The 26,370-nt window shown below is 36.6% G+C and overlaps 1 protein-coding gene across 4 annotated transcripts; it reads left to right on the plus strand.

Annotated features, from left to right (window-relative positions):
* Positions 1-1,843: 1,843 nt before the first annotated feature.
* Positions 1,844-25,285, plus strand: LOC110115837. Of its 4 annotated transcripts, none has more exons than XR_003700262.1 (11): positions 1,844-2,061; positions 3,367-3,411; positions 3,557-3,618; positions 5,169-5,259; positions 5,539-5,625; positions 10,666-10,719; positions 11,987-12,171; positions 19,041-19,123; positions 19,438-19,538; positions 24,826-25,150; positions 25,203-25,285. XR_003700262.1 is itself a non-coding variant. In XM_020849215.2 (10 exons), exons 1-10 carry the CDS (start codon positions 1,990-1,992, stop codon positions 25,042-25,044), a joined length of 999 nt encoding a protein of 332 aa, XP_020704874.1. In that variant the 5' UTR covers positions 1,844-1,989; the 3' UTR covers positions 25,045-25,193. The 4 variants fall into 4 exon arrangements, 1 of the variants encoding a protein (XP_020704874.1); XR_003700263.1 differs by having other exon boundaries at positions 5,169-5,256; XR_003700264.1 differs by having other exon boundaries at positions 1,924-2,061; positions 3,255-3,411.
* Positions 25,286-26,370: the final 1,085 nt, after the last annotated feature.

A 26,370-nucleotide genomic window follows, 5' to 3' on the forward strand; every position in this document is an offset into this window, starting at 1 on the left:
GTTCAGTTGGAGAAGCCCTAATAAATTTCTATCAATGGGTAAAAATTATTTTTAAATGTATACAATTTGAAATAGCTTAGGTATTATGTATCAATATTTACATTTATTGAAGTTAATGCTCCTAAAAGTTAGACATAGGGTTGGTTTGAGAAAATTGTAATTTTTTTTGTAGATGTGGTTATAAGATTGTTGTGGGAGAAATAATTTTTTTTAAAAAATAAATTTTTATTATGAAATTTTTTTAAATATATGAAAAAAATAATATTCAAATAAATATTATCATTGTTATTTGAAAAATAATATAGTATGAAATTTGAAATTGTAATTTTAGACTAAACAATTGTTTTATCTATCAACAAATATTATTTAAAAAAAATAAAAAATCCTTTATAAAAGCATAACTTTACTATGGTTTAATCATAAAATAAGGTAAATAATTATTAAGATCAATAACTATTTTCTCATAATAATTAAGAAAAGTATAAATAATAAAAATAATAGTAAAGATTATAAATTATATAGTGTTGAGAAAAATATACTTTATTACATTTGGAGGCCGTTTATCTGTCTCGATCAGTTAAGATTCTTTCACGCCGTCCATTGAAAGACAAAGGGCTTCGATCTAATCCTTAAACGCACGGCCTGGGAGGGGAAGATTGGCAACAAGTAGTATTTATCTTTTAAGTATGGTTTAGTAAATACTATAAATTCAAATTTATTAAATTTTGAGCTTGTTAAATTAAAAAAAAATTAAAAAAAAATATATTAATTCTCTTGATAATTTAATAAAATTATTTGATAAATATAAACTCCACATTTAAGTGATTAGGTTTATTTAAAACTTAAAATTTAGTTTATTTTCTAATTTAATTTATATTTAAATACAGTTATTTTTTATTTTAGTTTAATTGATAATTAAAAAATTAGTTTAATTATTAATTAATTTAACTAATAATTATTAATTTCATTACTAACTATTTAAATATTTATTTTAAATGTTATTTCGAGAATTATGTGATTGCACTGATATTATCTAATGAATTATCCAATTATAATTAAAATTATTTAATCAGTTTTTTATTATAATTTAATTTAATAATTTAAAACATTATATTACAAACTAATTATTAATTATTTTATACTACTACTCTACTTATCTACACCGCCAAAAATGTATTACCATCGCAGATTAACATCATTCCCGTCTGTGACCGCCGAAAACCCGACACCGAAAAATCCGAGTTGAACCCGACCCGTTTGATAAACGGGTCGGGTTCGGTTCGTAAATTGACCAGTTTGATTAAACGGGTCGCGGTCGGGTGACCCGGCGGGTTGCCGGGTCAACCCGACAACCCGTTTAATTTAAAAAAATTTGAAATTTCCCTCCCGGCTGCCCGCTGCCCGCCTGGCCCAGCCCGAGCTCCCGCTTCGCCAGCCGCGTGCCCACCCGCTGGCAGCCCGTGCTCCCGCTGCCCGGCCGTGCCCAGCCCGCGCTTCGCCTGCCCGTGCCCGCGCTTCGCCTGCCGCGCAGCCCGCCGCGTGTCGGTCCCGCTGCCGCCGTCCCGCTTCCGCCGTTGCCGCAGCTTCGCCCGGAGCGCCCGCGGTGTCGCTAGAGCCTTGCCGCGCTGCAATGCCGCGCCGTCCAGCTGCCGAATCGCGTGCTGCGCGCGATACTACCGGGTCGAGTCCTCGGGTCGGGTCAACCCGGCAACCCAGCCGGGTCGGGTCAACCCGGCAACCCGGCCGGGCCGGGTCCGGGTTGAAATGTCCGACCTGTTTGCCAAAACGGGTCTGGTCCGGATTGACCCGTTTAGATCCGGGTCGGGTCGAACGGGTTGACCCGAATTGACACCCCTGAATCACAACCTGTCTAGGTTTGCATCTTCGCCGTTGCTGCTTCTGCTTTGCTAGCTTCTTCGCAGAGTCGGCTTCGCGTGCATCACCGGAAGTAGAGGTTTGAAAAATTCGTTTAGGACGGGAGATTTTTGTATGGATTCTTTGCCTTCGGCGACGTTGTTCATTTGGATCGGAAGTAACGACGGGAGCTGGCTCGCTGCGAAGGTAACCATCTTTCCCCTTTCGTGCGCTTCTTCGGCCAAACTCCGTAAATCCCCCGAATTTCCGATTTAGTAAATGCAGCATTTATAGCAAGAAGAGGATAACGGAGGATTTGTGCAGGATTTATTTTGCTGTGAGATTTAAGACTTACTCAAATTTCGTTTGGCAGGCTAAATCCTTCTCAAATCCTGCATAATCTCTTGTATCTAAACAGCCCCTTCATTTGGATACTCAAATTCTTATAGTTTTGCTTTGTGAGAGGTAGCATTTTTATATTCATGCCACTTTTAATATCATAAGATCAAGGCTTCAATACCGCTTCGTTAGAAATTTGATTGTGTAGAGAGATATGCATTGCTCATAAGTAGGAACAGAGACAAATAAATTGAAGAAGGAAATCACTTCATTAGAAACTTCTAATTCTCTAAGAAAACATTTTCAGGAAACCCGTTTATATAGTTGAGCTATACAACCCTTTATCTTAACATTCATCGGAATAATCTAAGGGGCCATTTGGTTAATTGAAAAAGGAATATAGAGTCTAATTAAATGCAATTTAAAAGGAATGCACTGTACTTGAAATATTTTGAGTTGTTTGAATTAGTGTAATATAAATGCATGTAACTACTTTTTTTGTTTGACTTGAAGTAAAATAGGCCTATGTTAAGAAAAGTAGAAATAAACTTAAAAAGATATGGTTAGATAGTATTAAATTGAACTTTTTTTAATTAAATTTTAGTGAGAATTTGACCCTTAATAGGATACAATGGAGAGAAATTATTCATGTCGTTGACCCCATGTATTGGGAAAATGACTTGTTGTTATTGTTGTTGTGAAGTAAAATGAATGTAGAAATGGTAGAGAATTTATGGTGTGTTTGAAAATTTTACCTACCGTTCTTTTTACTTCAAATCAAACACCAATATTTTCAAAATCTCCGCCTTTGAAATACTTTATATTCCTTTTACTTCAAACCAAATTTCTACTAAGACATTCTACTTTCTTACCGGAAGACTCTTTGAAAACATGCATCTAGAAATACCAAGAGAGATGTCATGGATAATGAAATATATATAAAAGAAGTCATTGACCTGTTGAACATGTTATTAGATGAAAAATGGAGTGATAGGAATTCCTCTATTCTTGAATGGTGTTTCTTCTTTTTTAAATGAATGCCTGCAATCAAAATTTTTCAGGTTTTTGTGTCCACTATCATGCAAAGTTGATTTTCCCTTAAACTGTTAAAAAAATCCTTGAAGCTCTCGTTAGATCAGTACTTTGAATGATCATAGTGCCTACTTGAAGTAGATGAAAGGAAAGTTGGTGGCTTTGACCTTCGCCGAAAGATGCAAGGTGAGTGCCTTTCATCCTTCTTTGAATTCCTGACTATATTGATGAAAATGGTTTTTCTTTTTCAACCTGAGGGAATCTCCTTGTAGCTCTTCCAAGGAAAAATCTTTTGGGCTATTACACTGAAATTATTACTTTTTTCTTTCAGAATATATTGGCAGCCAACTGTCAAGCTTATCTAAATACAATTAAAGCTGATGCCAAGGGAAGGTAAGCTACTTCTGTAGCACATTTGCTAAGGTTCCTTTATCCCGTATTAAATAATCAAAACAAAATAAAGTTGATTAAAACTCTGCTTTTAATGATTTTGGGTTGAGGAGAGGTTTTGTCTCTGTAGTCTGGCCTTATAATATTTTAGGCTTTGTTGGTTTTGATAGTTGCTATTTGTAAGGGTTTATTTACGACAGTTTTTTCAAGGCTCTGTTTTTTCAAAAGTTGTCATTCATGACAACTTTTTTGTCACTTTGAAAAAATTATGATGAGAAGCAACTTTTTACAATTAGATCTGCTAAAATGTTATAGCTATAAGAAAGTTGTTGTTCAGCTTTTCGAAAAGGAAAAAGTCTATAATATCTACAATAACCTTCAAAAAATATATTTTTCTTTCAAATTTTTACTTCTTATTTTTTATGTGCAACTTCAACTACTGGAAGCCAACCCTAGAAATTTGATTTTGTTTGCTTCTTTATCATGCTATTTGCATGCATAGACATGATGATAAGTCTTTTGGATTTAGATTAATGAGAAAAAAAAATGATACTTCAAACTTTATTATAAACTCTTTTAAAATTTTGAAATTAATTTGAATTTCTTTCACATTATTCTTTTCATTTTATAAAATCATCATTTCATAATAATACACATCCCAATATGCCCTGGTCAAACCGAACTAGATTGGATCAAATTATCTTCCTCCCATGGACATATAGATGATGCATGATATTGGATCCTACATAAATCAAGATAAATTGTCCCAAAGAAGGCCAATTAAGCTTGTATTGATCTCATCTATCCTTGGTTGTTTTCCTCTTGCTCATTTGTGGCCGCTTTTTAAACATTGATACAGCTCCTCTTCCACGAGTCCACATCCATCACATTCTACATGAACTTCAATGGCGAGTGGCGACTCAAAAAAATGTCATATGATGTTGTCTAATTGACATGCAAATTATGACTAACATGTGTGCTTTTTTTTCTTTTAATGTAGTCATTTGATTGTAGTATAGTAAGCCAATGATTAAATTAGATTTAATTATAATAATAATTATGTTACTTATTATTTAATGAAATAATTCATGCTAGAAATTATCCTGTATTTATTAATTCAAACAAAAAAGATTAATCAGGCCTAAAGTGGGAAGAAGTTACGGGAGAAATTGTACTGATTAGGCTATTCCATAAGAAAGAAGGAAAAGTATGTATATTAAAATAATAGTTTTTATTTTAAAATGTACTTCTATCTTATGATTTTTTTTGTTTTGCTTTTCAGATTGTATTATTTTACAAGAAAGAAAAATATCTAAGTATTTGGAAATAAATATAATTAAAAAATGAGAATTGACACGATTGTTTATGAGTTTTAGATTATGTTTTTCCACTCAATTTGATTGTTTATGAATTTTAAAGTATGTTATTTCACTCAATTTAATTGTAACTATGTGCTCATTTTCTTTTTCTTTCATTTTCTTATTTATAAGATATGGGCATGCTTATTAAAATCATTGATCATTTATTGGCTCATTTCATGCTGCTTTATGTAGCAAGGATGACATCCATACCTCAAGGATACATTACATGTTGAAGAAGGGAAAGCCATACATCTGGGTCAAAGAAGGAGACTTGCATAATGTGGTACTATTTTTTCAGCAACTTGCTAAACCTGGAATTTTGTGGATATTCTGATTATCAATTATAAATTGCATGATTTGAAGGCTTTTCAAAATTTTGAGAAAGGAAAGATTTATAGATCTTTCAATTTTTTTATCATCTGTAAGATTGGCGAAAAACAATTTTTTGGCTTTTCGGCTCATGTATTACCCATTGAATAAATTTTGAGCTTAATATGGTACTTCTCTAATACGGGCATTACAAAGAGTAATTTTTGCTGACAGCTTGAGTGTTACTGTACAGAATGTGATCATTGATGAGCGTGGTTCACTTGCAGTGAGTGCTGTTGTTCCCGGCTCCATTATGAGACTGCTCAGATCAATGGGAAAGGTCTATTTCTAGACATTCCTTTTTTTCTTAGAAGCGCTTTTCCAGTATTGTGGCAGCATCTATTTTCTTGTAAGCAGCAGTTTTTGTTGTTTTTTTTCCTCTTGAAAATCAATTTTAGTTATTTTTCCTCTTTAGTTCGATGAGCTGATGTATCTCTTTCAAGTTAAATGGTTGCCGCCGGCTGACACCTTATTTCTGCCCGTTCACCAACAGATGCTGAACTTCCAGCTGACTTTTGTTCATAAATAGACGATTGACTATTGTAATCTGATTATCCCTAATTCAAGGACGAATCAATCACTTATAATCAATTCAAATACTAGTGGGAACTTTTTCAGCTGGGCGTGGCCCCATGGTTTTTCCCTTCTTTAGGGTTTTCCACGTAAAAATCTTGGTGTTCTTTCATCTTCTGTTTGTGTGCTGAATATCCGTACAACGCTGAGACAAAAAATTCTAACTCTATCGCCGCGTATATTCTAGCCCGCAACAATAACCAATAGAGCATAACTAATAGTTGAAAGATAAAGATGATCAACTAAACATTGAAGAAGATCGTTTGCTTATTTGATTGACCTTTGATCTTTAATTCTTTTTATTCAGAATTATCATAACCATGCCTTACTTTTGTCCTGACATTAATTCATCAGTTTTATTAAATTGCAATTTTATTAAAGTTTAACAATAGCATTCTCGCGTGAAGTTTCAGAAACAATCCTGAAATTAACAAATAGATTAGTCACTATAAAGGCCTACTCACACAACGCTCTTGGTGTGGGCTAAGCGGATAAGCTTTCAAAATAAAACGTTGCCACGATTGAGGCGGTCAAAAAGTATACGGCGGGGGGGGGGGGGGAAGAGTTTACTCGCATGAAAGAAGATATTAAGCCACGATGAAGTTGTTTGGCTGCCTATGTGTAAAGGACAACAATACGAACCCTCTTGCAGGCCCGAACAACACTCTAACGTCTTTGGAAATTCTGGACAGCAACTATGTGGTCGCCAAATCCTGGAACAATTGGTAGTGGGGCTGGAAAACGGGATGATCCTGTATTTTAGCAGTAGACGGTTGTCTTTTGGGATGATTTGGGAGGGAAACAATAAACTTCTGACCTGAAATTGAGGGGGGCGGCAAGCACTAAATGCTTAGGGGGCTGATTTGGGGCCTTAGTGGAGTTGCCAACGATAGCTTACTAGTTAAGGAAAGAGGAATTAATTCATATTTTCAATCAATACTCAGATTTGATGATAACGATATCCTTCCAAATATAGCCCAACAATTTAGGAAAGGAATTCAAGGCTTATAGGAAAATTTGAATTTGAATTTGAATTCAAATTTCCAAAATTAACGCTAGGCTAATTTAGGAAGGAGAATTAATTATGATCTCCAATTAATATTCAAATTGATTGATTGTGATATCTTTCTGAACATGATCCTGTATTTGATTAAAGACAATTAACTCTAGGGACTTCACATAAGTTTTCACAATAACTCTCAAGGCTCTCAAACACACCTAAACACAAAGTATAGAAATTTTCATTCATAATAATCATCATCCTCCCAAGGAGGAGGTGATGTCTATTAATAGACAAAATACAATAAATCATCAAATGATAAAAGTACCCGTTGAGGTCACATAAACCTACTCCCTGAAGTAAGGGTAAAAATGAAAAATTACACATAATAAATCAAATACAAATAAATGCTCATAAATAGAGTAATCTGATCATAGTCGTAGATCTCCGGTCCTTTCTCTGATAAACTTTTCACGGCCGGATGTCCTCATCATTCTCCCGGGGTGAAAAAGAGCTTGACTCCGTCGAGTATATATCCCGGGTGCTCTCATAGATCTCTAGCACATCCGGGTCAATCCTCTGGAGCTCCTCGCGCTCTAGCCAAGTATCCTCTATCTCTGGTTTACCCCTCCACCTCACCAAGTACCTTCTTTGTCCACCCTCTTTCATGGAAATGATTCATCATTTAAAATAATGTCAACTTTCTTTGCAATAGGTTATTTAGGAATATTTGGAAGTGGAGGAAGGCTTGGGTTCTCACATGGTGGGGTCACACTAGGCATATTGTCGATAATTAACAGAGTTATATTGGGTAAGGGTAGGGATGCGTCGCGATGTAGAGAACTAGGCAGCCAAATGCGATGTGTGCCAAAGACATAAGTACTTAGTCATAATGTCAGCTGGGTTAGTACAACCTTTAGCCCTACCGGAGAGGGTGTGGGAGGAAGTGATGATGGACTTTATCGAAAGGCTACCACGATCGAAAGGATTTTCAGTGATCTTAGTAGTAGTGGATTGCCTGAGCAAGTATGCACATTTCATCCCTTTGAAATACCCTTACACTACAGTCACAGTGGCTATTGTTTTCATTCAAGAAGTGGTATACTTGTACGAGTTCCCAAAAGTAATTGTGTCAGATAAGGACAAGGTGTTTCTTAGCCACTTATGACGTTTCTTAGTCACTTATGGAAGGAGCTATTTCGTTTATTGGGGACGGTATTAAAGCGAAGTACAACCTATCACCCTCAGAAAGACGGTCAGACAGAAGTGGTCAACCATAGTGTAGAGACCTACTTGAGATGTTGTATCAGATACACCAAAGAGTTGGGCTAGGTAGATTGTGTGGGTAGAATATTGGTACAACACCTCATACCACTTAGCAACAATGACCACTCCCTTTAGGATTCTCTATGGGACACCCACCTCACTTGATTCATTACGGGGGTAGCACTACACCAGTGTCTAGTGTAAATCAATACTTAGAGGAGAGGTACATGGTACTAGCAGAGCTTAAAGGGAATTTGTTGAGAGCCCAACATATCATGAAAAAGAAGGCGAATTGGCACAGGAAAGGTAAATTTTGAACTGGGAGACATGGTTTATTTAAATTTAGGCCCTACTAACTGAAAACATTAGTCAGGAGAAGGAATGTAAAACTTCCCCACGGTATTTTGGGCCTTATGTGATCTTGGAGCACATCAGAGCAGTAGCTTATCGATTAAGGCTATCACCATCTTTAGTTTTGCACCCTATCTTTCATGCATCGTAATTGAGGAGGGCGATAGGGGAACATACGCCATCATCACTACCCCCAACTTTGACAGAAGACATGGAGGTTATGTTGGAATCTCTGGAAATAGCAGGTGTGCGCAGGGGGAGACAGGGACACAAGAGGTGCTAATCAAGTGGAAGGACCTGCCAAAGTATGATGGCACTTAGGAGTCATACGAGACAATCAAGATGCAGTTCTCAACCTTCCACCTTCATGACAAGGTGCACTTTTGGGTGGGGAGTATTGTTACGATCGATCCTGTAGCTGGCCTAGTAGCAAGGGGGCGGACTATCAGAAATTTCGACCCCCTTTGTGGGGCCTAGCAAACCAATTATTCCATAGGCTAGGAGGAGGATTAAGGAATGAATTAATGAAAAAATTTGAATTCAAAATAGGTAGGGAATAAATTGGGGGGAGAGAGATCTTTTAGGGCTAAATTGGGGGGAGTAGGGGCTTATATAGAGATTATTATTTTGTATTTTCTGTGAATTTCCGGCTGTTTCTTGCTGATTTTGACTCCTAAGGCATATCAGATATTTAACAAAACTATTAAAGATTTAGTAAAACTTACCATATTAGATAGACAGGAAAGTGACTCCTATTGTAGCTAAGGAAAAGAAGTCTTTGTTGGTTTTGACATACAAATGTCCAACAACAATTAGTATGAAATACATGAAGGCAAAGGGAAAGATAAATAGGTACATAGTTATAATTAATAATTGTGACTGAGATTTAAAATTAGGTTTATCACAATTTGCAACATTGATTGGGAAAGTTAATGTAAAATAATTTAAACAAAGTTAATGATGATGAACGGTGTTTTGATGAATTTATCATGTTGAATCCGTGACCATTTCTAAATCACTCCTACAAAACATTTATGTGTTCCTAGTCTAATCACCATGAAATGTTGAACCCATTGCTCTGCATGTTTGTGGTAATTTGTATATTAAGTGGCTAAAACATTTGTATGCTTTCTCTATTCATTGTAGAATTACTTACCAAGTATTAATTTGTGGCAAAATAATTTTGAAAGCAACCTTCTCTTGATACTTAAGTGGTTATTTTACTTTTAGCCTGGTTACGTTTAACCAATTGTTAAACATGGGCATTTTTCAAACAGTGCTCATTGTTAAATCTCAACCTCATGATCGGAAGAGAATCCACGGCTGTGAACAGTAATCCGTGGGAAGACCGCCTGGATCACATTAATTCCTTCCATGGTTGATTTAGGAATGATTGTATTCTCATTATTTTAGAGTTATTTGTTTCCTTATCAATACACCTTGTATAGATCTATAAATAGGGAGTAGATTGCATAATAAAATTTAAGCTTTTCCCTCTCAAATTCCGGTTTTAACACTATACATGCAAGGGTCACAACAAACGATCCTTGACATTTCCATTGCCATAAAGAACTTGAATAAGGTTTCTCTGATACTTATGAATATATTGGCTTTTAAAATATCAGAATTCTAATACAATATTAATTCACTTGCCTTCAAATTAATCCTTCGATATCTTCAGTAATTATCAAAATCAGAATAAGCACTCTCTCATTGATTGACTTTTCTGATGTTAGATTTTACATCATCATAATCATGATATGCTATCAACCTTGTTTTATATTTGGCTTGGAATTTGCTGAAATGGTTCTTACCAGGTCACATGTTTCATTTCAGTCTTAATCCAGGGTGTTTAAGCTGTCGTTCTGCTTATCTAGAGTTTAATAATTCATTCTTATTAATAGATCCATTAACCGATCTTGTACTTTTGAAGCAGCAATTAATCTTATTTAACTTGCCTTTAGACTTGTTTAATATTATTCGCTAACCGAGCAATTACTTTTGAAACAGTAATAATTCTAGTTGAATGGTTTGTAGTACAGTCTCTCCCTGTGTGTCTGGGTAAACATGCACTCGTGCTCGCCATTAAAATATTGAAACTCGTACTTCTTTTTTTCATTTTCTTTGCAGGCACCAGCTCGGGTAGCCCTTGCAGGTGATGTCATCCCTCTGAAAGATAACAAAGTAAGTCTAAGGGAGGCCAAATCATTTAAATGTATTTCTTCAATTTCATATGTTCTGTATTCAGGTCGAAAGCAACATTGACCTGTGCTTAATGCATTGACCTTCTCATAAATTAACACCTTCTTAAGTTAATAATAATAGAAAACTCATTAGGGCCTGTATGCTTATAAGTGATTCTTCTACAGATTTTATTATGCTCCTGGTTTATTATGCCATCACATTTGCTTAAAATTCTGAAAATATTCATTTAATATCATTAAAAACATGAAGTGAATATTTGATTGCTTTTATATAGATTGGCTATATATGACTGTTCTTTCATGACTAAAATAGCTGATGAAAATTGCTGATGAGAGTACGTTTACCTCATACTTTAATTGATTGTAAGGTTATGATTAGAGTGCTTGAAGCTTCTGATTTATTAGTTTCTCATAGAGAAAAATTCATCTGTATTTCCTTAGGAGGTGTTTGGTGGCACCTAGGATTTGATTTAAGTAGGATTTCATAAATCCTCTAAATCCAAATTTAGAAAATCCTGAGGGGCATAAATCCTGAAATTTGTTTGATAACATTCATAATAAATCCTATTAAATCCCGTGTGATTGTTTGGCTATAGAGCTGATTTAACGAGCGGACTCTTCCTCTCGAGTCAATGAATTTCGTAAATCAGGCAAAAAACGGGATTTCAGAAATCCAAGATTTAGCACAAAAAGGCGGAATTTTTTATCTACGGTGGCTTTTATTTGCCGTGAGATTTGGTTTTGCATTTTAGGCCGTTTGGCTGGATTTCGCTCAAATCCGCCTCAAATCTGGCCTTAAATCCTGCTACTAAACAGCCCCTTCGTGTCATGTTTCTTGTATTCATGTTAACAAAAGAAGTGCACGTATGCTTTAAAACAATCTAGGTTTTTATTACTGGATATTTTATTGTGTTAATGACAGAGTACTCTGAAGAGGCTAAGGGCCTGTATGGTTGCTCATCAATTGTTCCTCTGAGAATCTTATCTTCAGTTATTTTCACGTTTAATAGCAATACTGTGAAGCTGTGTATTATTTCACTATAACATGAAGAAGAGAATATTTTAGTGCTTTTCCTGGATTAGTTTTATTTCACTGTTCTGATCTTACCAAGACGGCAGATGGTATTATATTTACACCTAGTATTAATGGGCTTAAAGGCTTTTCAATATGCTTAAACTCAAATAATTATTTTATTTACTAGAAAATCTGTGAAGTCTATGTCATGAAAGAGATTTTGATTATGCAGGTTCAGGCCTTAAGTGAAGGGCTCCTACAGCATTTGGAGAAAGTAGAAAACTATGCCAGCCATTCTAGTTATGCAGTTTCTGCTCTACTAAGTTCTGCTAGCATAAATTGCAAATCAAGAATGGAAACCTTCCAGGAAATACTCGATCAAAATAGTAACTATGTTGCCCACAAGTTTAACATCAGGTAAATGGACTTTGAAATAAGAAAGCATCGACCATCTTTTTGTTTAATAAACTTTCTAGGGATGTTATTTATTTTTCTGAAGGGACATATAATGAGAATAATGTATTGATTATGTACGTAAATTCTTTTCTGAGAAGGAATTCCTAGCCCTAAAAGTTGACCTCAGATTCGCTAGAAGGTTCTATGCTTTAAAAAGTGATTTGGAGATTGATATGTAGAAGATGCTGAGGGATTGATTTGACAGTCACTTTTAAGTTATGATTTTAAGGGACCTGCTGAAGATTTAAGGGATACCCATGAAGCAATTTTTCAACTTTCCACCATGGAAGCCGAACTTCTTTTTTTTTTTGGGAAAAATTTGGGCTTAGCCAGTATATTAAATACCAAAAAACAGAGATTACAAAAAAAGGGTCAAAACCCTGAAACTGGCCAGCCAAACTAGACAAAAAACTTTAAGGCAAGCACAGAAAAAAATACATTAGAAGCCCATCAAAACCTGTAGAGAACAGAATGCCAAAACATATAGATGAAAAGCTCCTTAGGCCAGAACGTCCTGGACTCAGAATTGATAAACAAAATACGAAGGGACACGATTCCCTGGTTGCCCGAAGGCCGTCCAAGGGAGCAGCAGATAGGAGCATCATCATCGTCTAGGAGGCCAAAAACCTGCTGCGAAATGGGAATAGCAACCCAGCCAGAACCAATTCCCAGCCTGTTTAAAAAAATTCCAGCAGTGATGTTGAGTTTTTCCATTTGATCACCTTTTCAAAAACCACCTTTTTGATAGCCAATGCCAGTGTAGAGGAGCTTTGCATATTACTCCCAAATCTCCTAGAATTCCTCTCCTTCCAAATACAATAAATGGTACAGCTAACCATTAACTTGTAAAAATTTTTAACTGGAGATTGCCCCTTATAACTTTCATTCACCCAAGCAAACAGATGCAGTAACGAAGGCCTCATAAGAAGAGCTTTGGTATCAGGCATAACAGCGAGCAACACGGAAAAACAGTAAGAACATTCAAAGAAAAGATGGGAGACAGATTCATCGTATATGTGACACAAGTTGCATCTCTTTGGAACCGAAATATGCCTAATATTAAGAGCATCAGCAGTTTTGAGCCCTCCAATCAGCGCCAGCCAGACGAAAACAGCAAATTTTAAGCAATGACCTTTGTGCCAAATAGCTTTCCCCCAACTAATGTTACTTAACCCTGAGTAAAATTCAGCAACATAGTTATTAAATTTAGAAAAGGGTTTGCTATCCCACAGTAGACAGGGACCTTCATATTCAGAATTTGCCAAAATAATATTTCTCAGCTGGCCCGGCATACAAGCAGGGAATTCCCAATGGGAACCCACAAATAACTTACTCAGAAGGCAGTCAGGAAGGTTAAAAGTGCTTCCCGTGAACTCATGAAAGGTGAGATTGAAGCACCAGTGGTCCCATAACAGAGAAATGGGGGAATTACGTGTAATTTTAAAAGAAAAGTGCGCTTTGGCGTCAATAGCAGTTTTACACACTGTTTTACAGAATTTGGTAGCAGTAGAAGGCGGAGGACGCCACGGAGAGATGTATTTACTGGACAGCCAGCTAGCCAGGGGAGAGTTGGTGTTGTACATTCTAAGGATAATAGAACATTGAAAGGCATACTGCATAGCATTAATGGACTGAATGCCCAACCCCCCTTTGAGAATGGGACGACTAATAGAGTCCCAAGAAACCATGTGCAGTTTCTTAACATGAGAGGAATCTCCAAAAAATAAGAATCTAGAACATGCCTTCTTGATAAATTTACACACCATTTTAGGCAAAATAGAACCACGAATCCAGTAGCCAATGGTGTTTTGGATAATGAATTTTAAGTACTGAAGACGCCCTGCTAACGACAGCAAGTTAGCTTTCCAACCATTCATTTTTTTATTTACACTATCCATGAGGGGAAGAAAGTCTTCAATTTTAAGGTTATAGAAAGACAACGGAATACCAAGATAGGTGATCTTGGTAGTAATGTTGTGTATTGAAAGAATCTGGCAAACTTCTTGTTGATTCCTAAAGTGCTTAGGAAACATGATGGCACTTTTACCAAAGTTAATACATAAACCCGTGGTGTTACCAAAATCCAATAAAATGTTGGCAAGCTTATGACAGTTCTCTTTAGTGGCCTCTCCAAATACTAAAACATCATCCGCATATAAAAGGTGTGTAAGCTTGAAATTATCCACAGAGACACCTTTAAAGTCTCTTCCCTCAAGAAGATTCGAAAAAGCATCCATAACAAGACAGAAAAGGTAGGGGCTAAGTGGACAACCTTGTCTCAACCCAGCAGAAGAGTTGAAGTACCCCTCCAAAGCACCATTTAGAACTATTGAGAAATTGACATCTGTGATACACATTTTAATCCAATTAGTAAAGATGCTGGGAAAACCTTTTTGAGCCAGCCTGGCTAACACAAAGTCTCGGGATACGGAGTCAAAAGCCTTTTTAATGTCTAATTTAGCACAGAAAATTTGAGCACCACCCCTCCTGGCAGCAGTGGCAAGGATCTCACTAGCAAGCAATATGTTGTCGGTAGATATCCTTGATTTTAAGAAGCCAGATTGATTTGCCTCTATAATAGCAGGCATAATCAATTTTAACCTGCAAGCTATGACTTTAGCAATGATCTTGTAGACAACATTACAAAGCGCAATAGGTCTATAAGCTGAGATATTATCTGCATTTTTGTGTTTAGGAACAATAGCTAGAGCAGTAGCTTTGAGACCATTAGGCATGTAGCCTTTAGAAAAAAAAGACCTAATAGCTTTGCAAACCGTGGGACCAATAATGTGCCAGGTGGATTTGAAAAAATGGAAGTTGAACCCGTCAGGACCTGGCGCTGAAATAGAAGAACCTTTGAAAATAGCATCTTTAATCTCATCATCTTTCACACCAGAAGTTAGCTCATTAACATGAGAGATATGTAAAACAGAGCCTATAGGAAATAAATCCATATTGAAGAAAGAGGGGGGTGGTGGGTTATAAAGAGCTTGGAAATGCTGAATGGCGGAGGCAATGACCTCCGTCCTAGTGGCAGAGGGAGAAGCCGCAAAAAGATTGCCAACCGACTTGGAGCTTCCCCTCCTGCTCCTAATTTTCCCATACAAGAATTTAAGGTCGTCCTCCCCGTGCTTCAACCAATTAACTTTTGCCCTTTGCATGATCCAAGAAGCATGAATTTCAGAGAAAGCTGCAATTTTGGCATTGATCTCTTTTAAGGAAACATTAGCGCATGAGTTTTGAGGATCAACATGTAAAAAATCTAAGAGATCTCTTTGGGAATTAAGCAGACTGTCCATATGCCTACTTACCAAGTTGTAAGTAGACCAAGGTTCACATTTGATACAAGCTTTTAACTGTCTCAGAATATTACAAAGATGAGATAAAGGATTTCCAGAGATAGGAGCAGAAAATACCTCTAAGAGAATATGCCAGAAGCTGTCAAGTTTAGTCCAGTAATTTTTGAAAAGAAATATGTGCCGTACCTGATCCAAAGTACCAGAGTGAATAATGATAGGGCAGTGGTCTGAAGTTGAGGGACTTTGAAGGGAATAGTAGGACTCCGGAAAAACTTTCATCCAGCAGTCATTCACAAGCACCCGATCAAGTTTAATGTGTATGGGATTATCCGGACGTTGGTTAAACCAGGTAAATTTACTACCAACCGAATGAAGGTCTAAGAGACTGTTAACAAAAATCATGTTGTTGAAGTCAAAAAGAGCAGATTGAGTTAAGGGAGAACCACCCATTTTTTCAGATGCAAAACGACAACAATTGAAGTCTCCCACAATAGCCCAAGGAATATCCGCAGGTGGAGCAATTTTCCCAATAGTCTCCCAAAGCTCCTTACGATCATTAGCACTGTTTGCTGCGTAGACAACCGATAATTGAAACTGAGTGTGAGAGCCAACAGAAACCATCCCAGACACAATCTGAGATGAGGTATGGAAGGGATTGAAGCGCATTTTATTATCGTTCCACTTAATCCAAATTCTACCCGAATTTGAGAAACCAAAATTGTGAGAACTATTTTCAAGAGAGAAAATATAATGGGAAATTTCAAAGAACGGATCTTGAAAAGCATGAGCATGTATTCTAGGTTCTAGAATACACAACATATCCAGTTTAAAAGACTGGGTGAGACGCTTACAGCTAAGAACTTTATCAGGTCTGTTAAACCCACGCACATTCCACACACCTATGGAAGGGATGGACATCAATGATTTGAAGAGTGGGGTTTCTTTCCCTGCTTCCCCTTTGCAGGTTTTTTGGGTCCCGCCGAAGTACTCGGCTTATACTTTTCTTTGCTTTTCTGCTTATCTAATTTGTTCTCTTGCTCAACCAATGCTTCCCTATTATCCTCTAGAGTGTTAAGTTCATCCTCCAAATTCAACGCATCAAATTTATTTGGGGATGTAACAGTCACGGCCTTAGGCTTGGCCATACCTTGAGTATGTAGTGAGCTGGACGAAGTGGATGCAACCTCTTCATCATTAGGGGAGTTCAAATTCGGGATCCCAGTAGAGGGCTTTTCAGATTCAGTATGTTCTACTTCCTTGCTGTCCACCAGATTAGAGTCAGAGACGTTGTGAACATGTACAGGGGAAGAAACAGGGGAATGTGTGTCACGACCCGACCCGATCCGGGGCGGACCCCGCTCGCACCGTGAACATGTACAGGGGAAGAAACAGGGGAATGTGGTTGATAATGAAGAGGGAGACCTATACTGTTGGAAATGGTGGGAAGAGTAGGAGATGTGGACGGAGCTTGATTGGTATGTTGTGCCAACGTGTTAGCATTCTGACTGTGATCCGGAGGAGGTGGTTTTGACCCATTTATAGAATTTGACACATTGCGTTTCCTTGGTTTCCTACTAAAACTCCTTCCACGGTTGTTTTGTCCTTCCTTACCTTGCTTATCTTCCCCAGGAATATCAGGTTTTAACGGACAATTAACAGAAAAATGCATAAGTGACTTACAGTGGTCACAAGGAAAAGGGCGCCATTCGTATTGAACCTTCAGTCTGACGATATCACCGTCCAAAGAAACCAAAATTTCTTCCGGGTATTTAGCATTACAGTCCACAAGAACACAGATCCTTGCAAAGGTTAGTCTGGTCTTTTGCTCGGTCAGGTTGTCTGCAGCAATGGGAACGCCAATTTTGCTAGCTATACGCGAAATCCCTTCCGAGTTCCAGCAAGCTAGAGGAAGGTCGTGGATTTTCACCCATATAGGTACAGAGTCAAAATTGTCCCTCTTAGGTTTGAATTTGGGGTGCCACTTTTGTAGGATAAACGGCCTACCCAGCAGAAACCACACCCCACGAAGCCAAACCATGTCGAAATCTTCCATGCAAGTAAATCTGATTAGAAAGAAACCTTCACTTAAAGATAGAAGCTGTATGGAACCTTTGAGACTCCAGGTTTTCTTCATCGCTCCCAATAGCGCTTCATAGAAAGGACGACGACCAATAGAGTAACCAACCAAGCATAAGCTCCAGTCCTCACCACCCTTGGACAACTTTTCATCAGAGAAAGGCACAATCTCTGGTTCGGAAGGAAAGTGAGATAGCTTTAGGGCTTTAGGTGACGAAGATTCTGGCGCGAAAACCAAGTTCCAGTCCTTAGGAGTGAACCTGGAAGACTTGCCCGGAGACTTGACTAACGGAGGGAATTCCGCAGAGCAAAGGGAACCACCCTCCATGAGCAGAAGACGGAGAGACCTCCGGCAAAGCCGGAGGGGAGGAGGGAAGAAGTGTGTACCAGAAGGGAGCCGATGGAGGCGGGAGAGGAAACCCTAGCCGACCCCGAGAAATTTTCTATGATTTATGAAGCAATTTTTCAACTTTCCACCATGGAAGCCGAACTTCTAAAAAAAAGACACATTAAGAGCTAATGCTTAAAATCATCAGAAAGAAGAGTTCTATTGACTCTGAAGTAATTTATACAGGACAAGATGATAATTCTGTTTTTTTTAATTAATTATAGATTTATTTTAGTTTATCATATTTAATTGTTAAGATTATCTTTATTTTTGAATTAAAAAGAATTTATTTTCTTTTCTTTTCACATAAATGAATTGGTAAGGGTCCCCACCTAACGTCTGTCACCTTGATGGGTTCTTAGAAAAAAACATTAGATGATATAATTCATTAGTTATCTGTATTGAAGTTTTAAATTTAATTTGATTTTATCTTGTATCTTTTTTTTTTTATAAATATGGGTTCTATGACTTGTGATTGAGATATTGAATTACTGAATGAAAGAATGTTGAATGATACTCTTTGTCTCTAACCTAGACTTTTGTTATACGGAAATCTATTCCAATAGGATTGTCTCTCTTCCTGACCTTTTCTCTCTGTCCACTCTCCCACTCGCTCTTCAGTGTACTCTCCCGATACCGTCTTCTATTGCAACTCACTTGCAATTAATCGCCACAATCCATTCAGTCTACACTCCTTATCGGAACTGCAGCTGGGAGTCATACCTTCCCAGCATCCTTTTAGCGTCAAAGGAAGAAAACAAAATCGAGATCATTTGGAGACCAATACGATTTCAGAGAAAGAACAAGAAGATCTAGAAGGAAATTCATCATCAAGGTCCATCAATAAATTGGCATCAAATTAACTTTTTTCTGTTGTTTTATATATATTTTTTTATGCATTAGAAACTAGTTCTTCTATCTATGTGCCATACTTATAACCTTTCCAAACATAAATATCGTCTTCTACATCTATCACGAGGCCTAAGAAAGTTCCCAACTTGTCTGTATTGTTCATTCACTTCATTGTAACCTTAAATTATGACCAATGTTGCAATTGTTTACTGCAGTTCTTGCAGTTATGTTGATGGCAGTGGAAACATTCATGATGCGGAAGTGGGTGAAGTTCAAGCACCTAAAGCAGACCTCTTGTGTAAGATGTACATAAAGTGGATCTGAACTCTTACTGATCATTAGCTCTATGTTTAGAATTTTTATTTATTCTATGGAGATTGATTATTTTATAGAAGTGACACTTCTAGCATGTTTTCTGGTAGAGTTCACGGTGCGTGAAGTAAATGTTTCATATTAAAGGATTGCTTGTTCTTTCAAGTGGCTTGGGAAGAAATCATTGAATTCAAGTGTTATTGATGAGACATCTTTAGCTTTTATTATTTATTCGCACTGTAGTACTTATATGAAGGTCCTGTATGTTTGGGAGTTGAATGTTCATGTCTTTCCATGTAGTTCCATTTGCTGAAAAGCTGATTGATGGGATAAACCAAAGTCAGCCAAGGCGTCGAGCATTGATGCTTTTCTGTTTGGAATACTACAATGCACATGCACGAGTAAGTCAGAATTCTTTGTCATGAACCACATCATTTATCATACAGTAGATTTAAGAACCGTATGCATGTTTGTTGATGAGTGCAATAAATGCTAAATAAAACAGCTAATCGCATGATGCTTATGTTAGGAATACTGCTCCAGTCTGTTTATCTTTCTTGCTTCCTGAATAAATTGCCACACGACTCATATTTAACAAATCAGGTGACTTCTAAACTTTTTTAGAAATTAACAACTCCAACATTCTCAAAAAAAAAAAAAAAAAAGTATCTACATCACTGCAATTTTTGTGTTGCTTTGAATGACCAGCTCAATTCAAAGCTATAAATTTCATGTTATAAGATTTGTTAGAGTCTAGTGTTATTACTACAATTAGACAATGTAATAGATAAAATCACACAAATCATAGTTAAAATTCAGTCTAGAATATCACCTCTTAAAATAAGAACTTGCTTTCTTTGAAGTTTTTTTTTTTTTTTTTTAAATAATAACTTGCTTTCTTTGAAGTACACCTGGAAATACGAGGAATTAGGGTGTTGCACCGATACACCTATTTATGAAGGCGTGCTATATCCGATACACGGATACGCCTCCGATACTCCATCGATACGTGTCGGATACGCCAAAGACGTATCCAATTAAAATACTATTTAATTTCAAAAGGACATACGTATCCGATACACGTGTCCGTTGAAAAACAAAAAGATATCCTAAAAAAAAAAAGATGCGTCGTATTTACTTCCGCGGCTGCGACAAAGTTCTCTCATTTTCGAGATGGATTTGAGTCTCTTATTGATATGAGAATATTAAAAATTACTAATCTTTCTAATGTGAAACAAACCCGTTCAGGAGTTACTTTAAGGAAATTAAAGAGAGCAGATTTAACAAAATAATCCAAAATAAAAGTATCACTTATAGCAAAAGATTGATCCTTGGAGTTCTCAGTTTTTAACTTGCTTAGGAAAAGAAGAGCCAAATCGATCAACCAAACAATTCAAGAAAACACAAAGAATAATTGTACGCTACGACAATAAACAAGAGTCCACGATTTAATAATGAGAATTTTCACCTTTGGAGTCCATACGCTCAACTAGTCTAGGCTTTAGTGGAAGAAGAGTCTCCACATTAGAACCGAGGTCACTCCGAGGAAGAAGGAACCTAAGATCGTCGTTCTTGGATAGGTGGCCGGAGCGGTGGAGGAAGATGGTCGTCCGATGATGATCCAACGTCCCTTTGATCTTTGCTCGTCGATCACATCGACTAATGTGTATTGGATACGGTCGATGTAACCTTCAATAGTGTCTTCGAAATCGAAGCCCACGTCAAAGAACGGTGATTGGTGAATGTCAACTTGATCTCGATCGTCATGCACAAACCCAAAGTTCCATTCGGGTTCCGCCATGCATTCTTGTCAGGAGTTGAGATAGCATCCAAGAAGAAGAAGGGGGGTGGAAGGTGGCGGCTTGGTGAGGTGAAGGTTTGAGAGGCTAATGATCAACCTCAATTTGAATTTCCCTTAGACAGAGGAGGGAAATTAATTGAGAATTCCAATTAATCCCATGAGGGGCCAGCGGTTTTCAGAGAAGATAAGGGATTAATTAGATAGGAATTAATAGCAAGTGAGAGAATTTGGACTCTATGCATGGCCGGCCATTTAGAAAAAAAAAGGGGGTCATGAATTGTGAGCAAGTGGGGCCCACGCACTAGTCTACTAATGAAATAGATTTGAATTTATTCAATTAAATAGAGCTAAATTTATTCTCAGATTTCTGAGAGGAGGCGTTTCCAAAATTGCGGAATTATCAATTTGAATTGATCATTCAAATTAGATCCAATTAATATTGGAGCCACAAATCAAGGAGCTAATTTGGGAAGCATTTATGCAGCAATTTGAATTTCAAATTGGGATTGAAATCCAATTAAGAGGATGGCATAAATTCATGAATTAATTTTGGCAAGTGGGTAACAGCTCTTGGTGAATTTGAATTTCAAATTCAAAACCCAAGAGGGGCCGGCGGGTAGAGAGGTGGAGGGGGTAGGAGGCGGCTGCAAGGGGGGAGGAAGCCGGCGGGCTGGGGAAGGGCTGGCTGGTGGCTGCTGGCCGGCGGTTAGGGCAATCCAGGGAGGGGGCGGCGGCAAGAGCAAGGGAGGGAAGAGTGGGGGAAATTCTCGGGATCCAAAACATGAAAATCCAATCTCCCACTAGTGGCTTCAATCCAAATCTCCACAACACGAATTGATCAAGAGAATTAAAGAAAACGAAAAACAAGAAAACCTAGAACTCACAAAGAGATCTAGTTCTCCTACGAACTCACTAAGAGATCGAGGAGGGTCAACTCACAAATGAGAAACATAAGTGGCAAATTTCATTCACCAAAAATTGAAATATCACAATATGCATGAGGCTCATATAAATGAAGGCCAAAATAGACTTAATACAAAGGAAGATATATACAAAAAGCTTGTCGGGCTTATGTCCACCTAGCGATCCAATGATCCATGAAGGCAAAAGCGGAAACACATCAAATAAAATAAACTACACTACATAAATGAAAAAATACAAATCTGATCGTGGCCGTCGATCTCCGGAGTCTCCTGATGGTCATGTGTCGAAATCGCTGACGATGTCTCATCACTTTCCACTCTAATGAGCTTGAATTAAAAAAAGCGCTTGATGATTTATTAAAGATGAATATAGAAATTCAAAGACAAACCATGAAAGAAGCTAATCATATCATTCCTTCTATTCGATAGTTGAAACTTTAATGTGCTAGACAATTTAATGTTTATGCTTTGTTGTTGTAACTGGGACATTTGTAATGCTTACTTATATTTTGATATTATAAGCTACAAGGCGTACAAATGATGTTGTTTGTTCATTTTTTTTTTTTGTAAATTCAAATATTATGCTTTGATTGCTTTCTTAATTTTTATGTATGATTTATAAATTATGATGCCGTACCTGTATCCTGTATTTTTAAGAATTGTCGTGTCCCGTATCCGTATCGTGTCATATCCGTGTCGCCGTATCCGTATCGGTGTAACGTAGGGGTGAAACTATATTTTAATGATCACAAATAAAAAAATCAGCCAAAAATTGAAAAAAAAAACCCAAGTAGATTAAGACACCCTTAAAAAAAATTAGTTTCAACATATTTGATTAAAATCAATCATATGCTCGTAAAAAAATAATAACAAATTATTTAGAATAAAATAAAATTATAAAATAATCTATCAATTAGAAAAATTAGACGTCATTGTAGTACAATGAGATGAATTTCGATGAAATAGGTAGTTGCTCATGTTGCACCGTACTCAAAGGAATAATAGTTCAACTTATGGGCTCTTTGGTTGGATTAATTTGATTGAAAAAAGAATGCAGTGTAAAAGGAATGTATTGCAAAATGAATATTTTGGAGTTTTTTGGATGAATGTAGGTGAATGATTTTTTTTTTGTTAGAAGTAATGAATGTAAAGTAAAATCCTAAATGGTGATAGGCGGCGGCCTGCAGTGGTGAGTGAATGAGGGCGGCGGCGGGTGGCGGTCAAACAAGCTTGTGTTGTAAAAGGTTTTCACTCAAAATCAAAGAAATTTGTTTTACACTCAAAATGAATTTCTTCACTTTACATTACATTTACTATACTTATCTTTGTCTCATTTTATATTCCAACCAAACATCAAAATTTGTAAAACTCCTGCATTTGGAATACTTTACACCTTACACCTTAAAGTAATCTAACCAAGCAGCCCCTATTTCTTATAATTAGTGAACATAAAGCTGAAATTATTATTAAGTAGAAAGTTCCTTTATAGTTTAACGTTCTTCTCAGATGGAATCTTTGATGAGGAAGGTTGAAATTGTCAGCACAACGCAGGCTCAGTCCAAAGTTTAAGGTAGCATGAAGGTGATTAATACTGGCTATGTTTTACCCTGAGTTTGGTACAACAACTAGTTATTGAAGGTCAATGTGCCCCTTTCATGGGTCAAAGAGTAATCAGGTTGCATTAGGATTCATAATAATTCGTTAAGTAATCACTATAAGCTGAAATACTTGCAAATAGATATAGAAAAATTTGTTTCAGATGACCATGCAACTTGTAAGTGCAAAAAGTTAGCAGACATTTAACTAGGGGGTGTTGGGAGCTATATTAAACTCAGAATTCTAATTCCCTTGATAATGTGCTTAATATTCAGTCTTGTACGTCTGTCTAATGGGATTGCTTGTGTATTATGTGATATTTAGACAATTAAGCCTAAATGAAATACTGACCTTGTGGGTGTGAATGGCTTAAAGAGTCATAATTTATCTGAGTTTATTTTTTTTTATTTGGCAGCCCAATATCCACATGATGCTATTAGTTATGGCTAAGCAAGCTTTAAATTCAAAACCTTTACAACAACTTCTAAAGCTCTTAAAAACGGAACTAATTGACAGCCTTCACCCACCTATAAATGCAAATAGTACACTCACATTGCTTGCTAGATTCTTGGATTCCTTTAATGCTATTATATCATATTTTACCCAAATCACTAGTAGTGAGATATGATAATCTTTTAGGGTTCTAGAACATTGATTTTTCTTGCAAGAACCGACACACATGCATTTCATTGGTTCTTGTTCGACAATCTTTACAAAATAAAGGAATTCTTGATGTGCCGATGTTAGACCGGTCCAGCCAGTTTCGTATGGACCGGATCATGCGAAACAAGTGGACGTTTTCCGCCTATCTATGTTACCGACCGAACCGCAAATTCCACGGAGCAATTTAGGAAGGATTTTACGGGAGTTAGGAGGGAATTTGAATGCATGGATTGTTTAGATATTTACTATTGAATTGTATGTATTAAATAGTTTGTTTTTCTAGGGTTATGACATCTTGAATTTGGCTGAAATTTGAGATATCCTAGATTTAGGTTTTACTTTGGGCTCTAGCGGCATCTAGAGATTGGGAGAGATCAATCCTCCTCTCGAATAGAGGATCAATTTTATCTTGGTATTTTCCGCTTCATTTTCTTCTATTTTCATGATTTTGTGCGGAGAAATTTTGCTGTTTTCTGAAGATTGATAGAAAAAATTTGAGATCTACAAGTGTTTCCTATCAGCCCAACAGCTACGTTTGTAAACCGTGTTTCTATCTCAATATATAGCCATGGAAACCCTAAAATTCGGTTAAAGCATTGAGCAAGTTTTTTTTTTTTGGTTATGTTCTTGAGAAAAAAAAAAACCAGTAATAGCCTTCATTACAGAGTTCTAATGAGCCCCCCACCCCCCCTTCTTTGCTTGCAGGATGCATTGATGTTATCAATTGATCAATATGGGTTCGATGTCCTTGCTAAGGTCTCCCAATCTATGACAAGCAACATCCAGAACCTGGAGTATGTTTGGAAGGAGTTCAGGTTCTCATTCAAAGAAGAGGCAAGTGATCTCGAAACTTTTTGTAATTTACTTATTGGTTTGGAAGAAGAGGTTCTTCAGAGTGTTCGAAGCTACAGCGGTCTTCATTAATATCCTGCTTAGGTAGCACCTAGGATTTCATTTAAGCACGATTTTGTAAATCCTCTAAATCTGGATTTACGAAATTCTAGGAGGGTTAAATTCTAAAAACTGTTTGGTAACATTTATAATAAATCATGTGTGACTGTTTGACTATTCAATTCAAATTGATAACATTTATGATAAATACTGTGTGACTGTGTTGACTGTGTTGACTATTCAATTCAGAATTTAAAGCGGTTAAGAGATTTGACATGCATTTCTTGGATAATTAAAGTACAACATAAGTTTAAATAAAATACAACAAATTGTATCAATTATTTAAATTTTTAGTTTTTATTATGATTTACTTTATTTTTATCAAATTGAAATAAAGTTATAATTAGCCTAATCTAATATTTTTATTAATTATTAATTTGTTAATTACCTAAATATAATCATTTTCATTAAAATAAGTGATAAATAATATTAATTTACATGAATTAATGTCTAATTAATTAATGAATATTAATTATTAAAATTAGTTAACTCATTTTAGCCTGTTGGATCATAAGTTAAGACATTTTGATTGGAGGTAATCATGGGAGCTTGTTCGCTGTGAAGGTAATTTTCTCCCTTTTTGCCAAATTCCGTAAATTCATCGAATCCTTCAGAAATTCAAGATTCACCATAAAAAGGGATAATTTTTTGTCTACGGCGGCTTTCATTTATCGTGAGATTTGCTTTTGCATTTTAAACCGTTTAGCTGAATTTTGCTCAAATCTGCCTCAAGCCCGACATAAATCCTGCGACCAAACATCTCCTTAGAGGTTTACATTAGGGACTTCCTAATGAGATTTAAGGAACAACGAGGATAAGAAGTTATGAAAGGAAAGCTGGTGTCCAAGGACTTTCAGCCCATTGTTTAAAATCTTAAAATCATGTAACAGCAATTTTTACAATATTTATTTAGCAATGCAATAATTCAAAAATTATTAGGGCATCTCCAACGGAGAACTCCATTTTTCACACCAAAATACCACAAAACGCAAAAATAGCGTGGTGCTGCTCTAATCGAACGCCATTTTTTTGCTTATACGCGAAGGTAACGATCCTTCTACTTTGGCGTGTTTTTCTGGTTGAGAGAGCAAAATAGCGTGGGTGAATAGTGCAATGCCAATATTGGCGTTGCACTGTTCAACCACAAGCAAATGGCGGACGTTTTGGCGTTCGGCTGGAGCGACCGAACGACGTCAAAGACTCGTTTGGCATTTGGTTGGAGATGCTCTTAGGTGTGAATCATAAGAGTACATAATTATATGTTCATTATGTAGTCTAATCAAGTGCAGATCCAGTATA

Source organism: Dendrobium catenatum, unplaced genomic scaffold (assembly GCF_001605985.2).
Source record: "Dendrobium catenatum unplaced genomic scaffold, ASM160598v2 fragScaff_scaffold_315, whole genome shotgun sequence".
Taxonomy (NCBI): Eukaryota; Viridiplantae; Streptophyta; class Magnoliopsida; order Asparagales; family Orchidaceae; genus Dendrobium; species Dendrobium catenatum.